Here is a 10,540-nt window from a genome sequence, read left to right on the forward strand (position 1 = left end):
TGTTGAGTTATACTTATTTGAAGTCACTATTACTTATTATGTCTTTCATTGTTGTGCTTATTCTTCCGTTTCATTATGTTGTTGTAATTCTTGTGTTGATTTACTTGACGTACTCTCGTTTTATTATTGTTGTTGTTGTACTCAGTGTTGTTGAGCCGTGGTCTATGTGTGATTGTGGTATTGGAATTGTTGTTATAGATATGTTGTGGCATATGGGCACATGTGGTGTGAGTTGTTATATTGTGTTGCTATGTTATCTTTTGGCACATGTGGGATTGTTGAAAGGATTGTCGGGGTGTTTGCACGTGAGTAGTCCGTACTATTATTATTATTGATATTTGCACATGCGACATGACAAAGCAGGCCATATATGTTGGGTTTGTGCATGTGGAGAGACAAGGTGGGATAATTAATTTATGCGCGTGTGGCGAGATAAGACGCGCATTTACTTTGTTATTGCGCACGAGGCGAGACAAAGGGGTCTATGTCGGGGATGATTTGTGATGGCCTGGGGGCATTGTTATTGATGATATTTGTGTAGTGGTGTAATTTTCTTGTGTGTGTCATGCATATTACGGGTTTTGTGGTGTTGTTTCCAATGCGCTACTCGATGTATCCGATTTTACCTGTTGACTTGAACTGCGATAGTACACTTGCACAAGCATACACCGTAACATGTCACATATATCATTCCAAGAGTATGAATCTTGATATTTATTGATCATATACTTGTATTCTGGTATACATGCCTTCTGTGCGTGGATTGGACTGTTGGCACGTGAGTTGTCCGTGCGGATATGAGGTATTATAACTATTGGCACGTGAGTTGTCCGTGCAAAATTGAGGTATTAATGGTATTGGCATGTGAATGGTCGGGGTAGTACGTGAGTTGTCCGTGCAATTGTGATATGTAATATGGGCACAAAATACCATGTGTTTATGATTCGTTATTTGGGACCCGTGACTTGTGATTATGAGGTGTAGTACCCGGAGGTGATTCTTGTGTAAACATTGCGAAAGAAAGCTTGATTATTTGGTTATCATTTGTTTTCCTTAATTGGTTCGACTTGTACGTTAACTATGTTTTGATTACCTTGCAGCATTATCACATGTTTACTCCTTGTTGTTATTGGTTGTTTCTACTTTCCGTTTTCTAGTGTTATATTGCTATTCTTTCCGTGTTTAGCTTTATTTTGATATTTGTTCCTCTTTTAGTTTAGATTAATACTTGTACAGGTTATGATGTCTAGTAGGTGTCTCGACTGTACCTCGGCACTACTTCACCAAGGTAAGTCTTGATACTTACTGTGTACCGTTGTGGTGTACTCATGCTACGCTTCTTCACATCTTTGTGCAGATCCAGGTACCTCTGAGCATGCCGGTCATTAGCTAGTTGTTGGAGATATGCTACGGAGACTTCAAGGTATACTTGCCACTACGCTCGCAGGCCTCGGAGTTACCTTCTATATGCTTCACATCGTTACTTTTTACTTCTATTCCAAACAGTGATGTATTTGATATTCTTAGCTACTCTCAGAAAAACTTAAAGACTCCGTACTACCGAATGATTTTGGGATATTGTAAATCTATTGGATAGTTGTTGGCTATGTATGGCAATTACTAATTCCTATTTAATGGTTAATGATTTAGATCTATTAATAATTTAGCATGTTTTAGGCTTACATAGTCTTAGAGACTATATGCCATCACAATATCCGGAGATGGAAATTTGGGGTCGTGACAAGTGGTCAGGGATATTATTGTCATATTATTATTTATTTTTTTGTCAACTGGCTACCAATTCAATAATTTTTAAAAATAAGATACAAGTTAAAAGGTGTTACAAATATAAGATACGACTGCAAATAGCCCTTTATTAGGTGGGAGAGCTCATTCGGCCTGTAAACCCATTAGAATTTCTCTCTTCAATCAATGAGGGACAATTGGCACACAACACTAAGATACAAGACATTCACAGAGACAGGATCTTTTAGAAGAAAATGTTCTATGAGCTCAGGAGAATGTAAATAATTGTTTGGATGAACCATAAGATACAAGTAGTTGCACCGGCTCAGATTGTACAAAATGAGGATCCTATTAACTTTCAACTGGATTTTAAAACTACTAGATACAAGATCATACATGCAATTGTACAACTGCAAGACAGAAGGATTTCTCTATATCACTCCCTTTCTCCAGTAAAGAACTGGTGATGGAAAATTCTATAGGAGAAAAGAAACTTTTGCAAATTGCAACAAGAGCTAAACCTGTTTTTGAGATAGGAGGACAAGCAGCCCTTGAGGGCCTAGTAAAATCTCATTGATGAAACTGACTAGTCCAAACCAAACGACAGGAGTTACGTCGACTCCAGCGAGAGGAGGAATCAATTTTCGTGTTGCGCCAAGAATGGGCTCTGTGGGTGCATAAGCTATGACATACGGGAATTCTCCAACTGGAAGCTTAGGATACCAGGACATGACTATTCTCAAAATGAACAGAAACGAAAATGCTGATAGGAAGGGGCCAAGAAAGCTGATTGTTAATTTTGCTGTGGCAGGGTCTAAATCTAACAGTACCAATCTTTGCATCAGCGGCAATGAAGCATCTGAGGTCTCAATTGCGCTGCTTGTCAGTACTTTAACAACCTCTTCTGAATTGAGAGGACTAATCGGGACGTTTCCATTTGACTGCACCAATTCAATAGGTGCAGACATTGAGCCGTCCAGATAAGAACATGCTCTGAATTTTGTGTCTCGACAGCTTTGGATATTTTTTCTTCTCATGGGTATTAGGAAGTTTCCCTGCAACAGATAAAGGTCTGAAGTTCATGAACTGTGGAAAAGTAAATTAATGGCAGTCACAGAAACAAAATAAGATTTAAGGCTAATTGGTATATACTGAATAGAGTTAATATCACTCTTTCTTTTTCTTTTATACGAGAACAATGATGCATACCTACAATTGAAATTACATGTGATCAAGTCTTGCTTACTTCAGACTAAAACCTGTTTGCTAGGTGGGAAGTTCTTCCTAAGTTGTAAGTTATAGACTACTAGGACGTAATCATGAAATATTCAGCCAAAATGACAGTTACTGATGATTTTCTAGAAATAATACTGTTTCGTAGTTCCATGACAGAGCTATCAATTTGGAACAAAAATTGAAGTTTACAAGTCGCAACCAACAGAAAGGACAACAGTTCTGAACGTTAACACGTAGAAATACCTAAACAAGGAGTAAATGTTAGATATATTACAAGAACATCATTATGTTTTAGCATCTGAGCCTAAAATATCTTTCACAGAAAATTCCCTCCCTCTGCTTGTGAGCAGTCATCAGTGCTCAACCGACTGATAGAACAAAAAATCTGAAGCTTATGTATAAAGTCCCTAAAGCAACCATTGCTATTTACTGAGCATCTAGAGTAACCACGAGTCAGATGTTATTGAGACAAGCAGCCAGAGGTGGATCCAGAATTTGAAGTTATGGGTTCCTACTACGATCTCAAGTTAATATATAGTGACAACTGGGTTCACAGTCAAATATTTGTAGATATTTAGTAATTTTTTTACTGGGTATGTGTTGCATCTCAGTGATCAACCAAACAAGAGCACTCCAGTTTTCAGACTGCTGCCATACGTAGTTGCTGTATATTCAAAAAAATTGAACAGGCAACCATAGACTAGTATTGTAAACCTCTATTACCAACATGGTTTTTTTTTCCTAATAATCCTGGCAATGGTAATGAAAGGCAATTCCCCCCATCATTGGGAAATACTTACATTTGACAGTACAAAGACAAGCTTGAATTCAATCTATACTTTCTAAAGTTTTACCAACTAGGTGACTGTACTGCTATAATGAAACTAAATTGTTTCCTAATATACCTTTTTAGCTATAAATTACGAACTCTCATTATGTGTAACAATGGTTAAGAGAAGAAATGGAATGAAATATGCGGCATTTCCTATGATCAACACATAAAGCATACCTACAATAGGTACTAAAGCAAAATAAAGAAGGAAATTCAGAGAGCTGATAGCCTGAATTCAACAAACTAAATAGCCGAGAAAGCCTAAAGACCTCAAATCTATCATAAGATTATAAAACTATGGAGTATCAAATCTTGCAATTATTATATGCAGAAACAAATCACAAATTTATTTTTATATAGAACAAAAAGCATACCAATATTATTCTTTGTTCCATCTTAGAATAAAATCAATATCCTCAGGCTACGTTGTTAAATTTTTTATATTTCGACGGTCTGAAACCAAGTGGATTAATTTTTGTCCCATATTTCTATTCTAATAGAGGGGTAGGTGTTTGTTGTTGATTCTTCCCCCAACTAATGAAGAGATCTTGGCGGAATTGATCATGAGATATTCTCAATTTCTTTCAAAGCCGTGTTGGATGAATTGGCAGTCTTCTTCTCAGTTTATGCTGGCACTGGAAAAGTTTCACTTGAATGGAGCAAAATTTCCTTTGGATAGTTTCTTCTTCTTTTTTTTCTTTAAGGAAAAGAAGTTTTTATATTACGCCATGTATTTTCAGTATAGAATTTTCCCTCACTAAGCATGAATTATTCTGCTTGCTAAAATTTGTAAATAGATTAACTGCCAAATAACATAGAAAGATAGACTATCACTACCACATTATTTTAAACAAAATAAGCTCATTCACATAATACAGCAATGCCCTTCCTCCCAGCAAAACACACACACACACAGTGCAAGAGGTAGTGAAGGAACTTACATAGTCACATGGAGTCCCATTAATATGTGGGTGTAACAAAGCAGCTGGGTATCCTAAAAGAGAAAAAAAGAGAGAGCAATCAAGAAGATAATAAAGACTGAAGTTTTATTTACATTTATACAAATGAACTGAAATTAGAGTATAAAGAAACTGGAACTTACCAATGGATTGAGGTGGGCTGGGAATAAGGGAAGATATAGCCATATCTGATGTCTCTCAGACAGAGAAGATGGGAAATGAGCACACGTTATCGTCAACAAAGCAGGGGAAGGTTAGGACTTAAGGACATTAGGTGTCGTTTGTTACGCCGACTAAGTTATCTCGGATTATAATTCCGAAACTAATTTATACCACATAAGAAATGAGATAAAATAATTCTATATTTGATTGGATATGATAGATAAAATGGAATATCCTGAATTAAGTTTGAAATAAAATTTATAACTTGTTTGATTGGAGGTATAATTTTTATTATACCGCCAACCAAACAAGATATAAATTTTATCGTACATCTTATACCACCTTATACCCTTTTATCCTACATCTTAGAGATTGAAAAATGCAATAAATGCCCCCCCCCCCCCCTCCCAACTTGGTCCTTAGGGTTTTGATAACTCCAGTTGGATCCTTACCATTTGCATTTCATGTTCATTTTGACCCTGATTTACAATAATACGAATATTCTTTTTTGTTTTGAATTTTTTAATCTATTATATTTCATACAATTTTATAAAATTTCATATTGGAGAGAATATCATGTGATAGAATGGTCCATATGCTATTTCTTAACAAGTTTTGTTTCGTAATACTAATCTCCCTCGTGATTTATAATGTTACACAGCTAAACTTGTTTTGATTTTTTTGTAACAAATTATTTTAACATATTATATTTTCATAGAACTTTAGTCCTTACGATTTGATAACATCATTGTATCCGTAACTTTGGCATTTCATGTGAATTTTGCCCTTGATCTTGCCTTCTGGTTCACTTGCATGGTCCACAGACCACTTCTTTTCGGATTTTGCTTTGTAATACTAATTCCCTTATAATTTACGATATTACGCATACTTCTCTTACTTTAATTTTCTATTACAATTCTTTTAACCTATTCCTCCTATCTCAATTTAAATAACTTCCTTCCCATTTTAGTCAATCACAAAAAAAATGATATTTTTTAAATTTAGTACAATAATTTAACTTTAAACTTCTTATATTACTCCTACTAAGACGATTTATAACTATACAAATATCTATGGCTTGTTTTGGATTATGAGTTTTAAAAGTCTTTTTTCTTTCTTAAATCCCGTGCACAGCCAAACATCATCACGTAAATTAGCACGAAATGAGTAATCCTTCCGTTCAAGTTTACTTGTCTATGTGTCACACCCAACAATAACAATAACAAACTCAGTGTAATCACATAAATTGGGGGCTGGGAGGAGTAAAATGTACACAAACTTTATCCTTACCTTGTGTAGGTAGAGAGGTTATTTCCGATAGACCCCTAGATCAGGGTTAAAGTAAAAAAGAAGCAGATTGAACAAGTAGTAACAGCAACAAGATAAGGTGATAGAATAATCGAAGAGAAAGAACCGACATATAGTAAAAAAAAAAAAAAAATCTACGGATAAGAAGGTACGAAGATACGAGACTAATAATAATGTTGTCGGCTTATAAAGGAGACACTCCCGCCCATCCACTAACCTTCGATCCTAATTCTCAATATCAATACCTTTCTATCAAGGATCATGTCCTTAGTAAGCTGAAGTTGCACCATGTCATACCTAATTATCTCTCCCCAATACTTATTAGGCCTACCTCTATCTCTTCTTAGCCCCACCATGGCCAACCTCTTGCACCTCCTCATTGGGTCGTCTATGCTCATTCACATGTACGTACTATCTCAGCCTATCTTCCCGCATCTTATCCTCCACAGGGGCCACTCCCACCTTGTTTCAGATAACTTTATTCTTAATCTTATCTTCCCTGGTACCTCTACACATCCATCATAGTATTCTCATTTCTGCTATTTTCATCTTCTGGACATGGGTGTTCTTGATAGGCCAACAGTCCGCTCCATAAAACATAGGCGGTCTAACCACCGCTCTATAAAACTTACCCTTAAGTCTTGGTGACACCTTCTTATCTCACATAACCCAAAAGCGAGCCTCCATTTCATCCACCCCACTCCAATATGATACGGGACACCCTCGTCTATCTCTCCATCACTAGAAGTTATAGATCCGAGGTACATAAAGCTCCCTTTCTTAGGGATGATTCGTGAATCCAGCCTCAATTCCACGTCCTCTTCATGAGTCATATCGGTGAACTTACATTCTAAGTACTCTGTTTTAGTCCTACTCAACTTGAAACCTTTTGACTCCAGGATCCGTCTTCAAACCTCTGGTCTCACATTAACACAAGCCTACGTCTCGTCAGTCAGTAATATATCTCATCTGCGAATAACATGCACAATGGCACCTTCCCTTGAATGTGTCGCGTCATAACATCCATCTTCAATGCAAATAAAAATGGGCAAAGAGCGGATCTCTAATACAAACCCAACACGATTGGAAAATTCTCGAAGTCCCCTCCCACCGTTTTAACCCGGGTCTTAGCACCTCATACATATCCTGAGTTATCCTAGTATGTGTTACATGCATATATCTAACCTCCAAACATCTCCATAGAACCTTTTTGGAGTCTTTGTCGTAAGCTTTCTCTAGGTCAATGAATACCATGTGCAATTCCCTCTTCCTATCCCTATACTGCTCCATCAGTCTCCTATCAAGATGAATGGCTTGAGTAGTCCATCGCCCTAGTATGAACCTGAACTGGTTCTTAAAAATAGACATACTTCTCCTCACCCTTACTTCCACCACCCTCTGCCAGACTTTAATCGTGTGGCTTAGCAGCTTGATACCCATATAGTTGTTGCAGTTTTAAATATCACCCTTATTCTTGTACACTGGAACCACCGTACTCCACCTCTATTCTTCGGGAATCTTTGTCGTCTTAAGGAGAACATTAAACAACCTAGTAAGCCAATCCAAACACGCTCAGTTCATATTTTTTCAAAATTCTATCGGGATCTCGTTTGGCCCGGCGGCCGCTCTACCATACTTAATTTACGCATAGACCCTACAACCTCTTCAACCTTGATACACTTACAATACATAAAATCAAGATGGCTCTCGGAGTGGTTCGAGTCCCCTAGCACAATGTTCTTATCCCTCGCTTCGTTCAAGAGTCTATGGAAGTACGTCTGCCATCTTCGTCTAATATGTGCATCATCCACCGATGCTTTCCCATCGTCATATTTGATGCACTTCACTTGGTATAGGTCACTGGACTTCCCCTCCCTTATCTTGGCTAGCCTGTATAGCTTCTTGTCCCTGTATTTGGCCCCAAACTCTTCATATAATCGACCAAACGCTACAGTCCTAGCCTCTATAACAGCTAACTTTGCCTCCTTCTATAATGACCCGGCCGGTCATTTTATGTATTTGATCCCCATTTCCCTATTTAATTCTTACCATATGCTTGTTTATTATTTTGTGACTTGCTGGGATGGTTGGTTTGGTTTTTGGAAGTCTTTTAGAGTGAATTAGAATACTTAGTTCTATTGGTGAAAACTTAAGTCGTAAGAGTTGGTCAAGGTTTGACTTTTCCATAAACAATCTTGGATTTGTATTTTTATAATTCCAACAGGTTTGTATGGTAATTTTGGACTTATGTGTATTTCCGAATTTGTATTTGGAGGTTCCTAGAATATTTTGCTCTAAATATCAAAAGCTGAAAGTTTGAAGGTTTAGAAAGTTCATAAGTTTGACCAAGGGTTGACTTTGATGATATCGGGTTCAGATTATTATCCTGAAACTTAGAATAGGTTTGTCTTGTCATTTGGGACTCGTGTGCAAAGTTTGGACGTAATCCGGATTGGATAGGCTTGAATCAGACTCTTGGTTTGAAGTTTGGAAGTTCTTGAAATGAAGAGAAGTTCAATTTATGGTTTAATCTTCAATTCGTCAATATGATGACTTCATATGTGTTTGGAGGATTTGGATAGGTCTGGGTAGTATTTAAGACTTTTTGGTATGATTGGATGAGGACCCGGATGGCTCGGGTGAGTTTCGAAGCACTCGGAGCTTATTTGAGGTTGCAGATTTTCTGCTGGTGTCTGGTGTGCTTTGCGATTGTGGAGAAGGTCTCGCGATCACGGAGGGTTATTTAGAGGTAGGCTGATTTAGTTCTTCACGTTTGCAGATAGGAGGTCGTGTTAGCGATTAGTTGTGCCAGTTGGTCTTCGCGTGCGTGCCTTGTGTGTCGCGTTCGTGTAGAGGTGAGGCAGGCTGAGAGTTGGCTAGAGGTTGGCCTTCGCAATCGCGGGAAGGGGCTCACATTTGCGTAGTCCTGGGGCGCCTCTGCATCGCGTTCGCAAGGTGACTACCATGTTTGCATAGGGTCTTTTTGAGGCAGTGACTGTTTGTGCTTCGCGAACGCGAGGCATTGACCGCGTTCGCAAAGCGTATCGCCGGGCAGAACATTAAGTGTTATATTTTGCAATTTTAGCCCATTCTCTCATATTTTAAACCCTACACTTGGAGAGGGGAGATTTTCGAAGGAAACTTCCATACAAGTCTTAGGGTAAGTGACTTCTACTTATTTTTGGTATTATTTCAAGAATCTACATGGATTATTAACACCTAAATATATAGAAATTTGAGGGAATTTCTTTTTTTGGGGGGGGGGGAGGAGATCCTACAACTTAAAAGAGTGAAAATTGAGATTTAGGAGTCTATTTGGACTCGATTTTGAAATCTTATCACATATTTAGACTCGTGGAGTTATGGGTAGCCGGGATCTACCCCTTGACTCGGGTTTTAATCACCATGTAGATCCGGGTTGACTTTTGTTGACTTTTGGGGATTTGATTAAAGATTGAAGCGTTATTCTTTGGAATTGATTCCTATGGCTTTGTTTGACGTTATTAAGTTATATTTGACTAGATTCGACTCGTTTGGAGGTTGATTTGAAAGTGAAGGATATTTTTGAAGGTTGAAGACTACCGAGTGGAGGTAAGTCTCTTGTCTATCCTTGTAATAAAAAATTCTCCCCATAGGTGATCTATTTGCTACTTGTTGCTCAATTTAGAAGTCATGTATATGTGAAGTAACGAGTGTATATGCGTAGCTAGGTTGGCCATATTCGGTAAATGTTGGCTTAAGATTATGCCTCATTTTGACTATGTGAAATTCTCATTTATGTTTTATTGATTCTATGACTAAATGATGACTTGTAATTGTGGCTTAGAAGCATGCCTAGGGTTATGACTTGTGATCTGGGCATAAATATTTATTTTTCCATCTTGAGCTTCTTTATCGAGCCATAGTCATATACTTGTCTTGTTAATTCAAGACTTGATAGTTAAATGGCTTATTTCATTCATATTAAATATTATGATAAAACTTTTGAACAATGGAATTGCTTATTGATTTGTTGGAACTGAATTATATGATTAGCCATAGCCAGAGTTTTAGCCTTGTGTGTTGTTATTCCCATTCCTATTATTATGATACAGTGCCTTTAGCTATGTTGTATCATACATATATCCATGAGTTTTAGAGTTGAATATAGTGGAAAGATGAGAATTTTGGTACCACGGATATTATGAGCGCATATTGATTATTATTGAGATTGTTGTGGATCGAAGTGGCACGTCGCCACAGGCATTATGTGTGGATCAGGAGGCACGACGCCATGGGTACATGTATGGATCGGGTG

At 37.6% G+C, this 10,540-nt stretch overlaps 1 protein-coding gene across 1 annotated transcript; it reads right to left on the minus strand.

Moving 5' to 3' along the window:
• Positions 1-1,988: 1,988 nt before the first annotated feature.
• LOC104100527 (protein COFACTOR ASSEMBLY OF COMPLEX C SUBUNIT B CCB3, chloroplastic) lies at positions 1,989-5,075 on the minus strand. The gene is made up of 3 exons (XM_009607780.4): positions 4,917-5,075; positions 4,756-4,808; positions 1,989-2,801 (listed from the first exon to the last, which is right to left on the minus strand). The coding sequence occupies exons 1-3, from the start codon at positions 4,957-4,959 to the stop codon at positions 2,262-2,264; spliced, it is 636 nt and encodes a 211-aa protein (XP_009606075.1). The 5' UTR covers positions 4,960-5,075; the 3' UTR covers positions 1,989-2,261.
• Between the last annotated feature and the right edge of the window lie 5,465 nt (positions 5,076-10,540).

The sequence above is a fragment of the Nicotiana tomentosiformis genome, chromosome 4, assembly GCF_000390325.3.
Source record: "Nicotiana tomentosiformis chromosome 4, ASM39032v3, whole genome shotgun sequence".
Classification (NCBI taxonomy): Eukaryota; Viridiplantae; Streptophyta; class Magnoliopsida; order Solanales; family Solanaceae; genus Nicotiana; species Nicotiana tomentosiformis.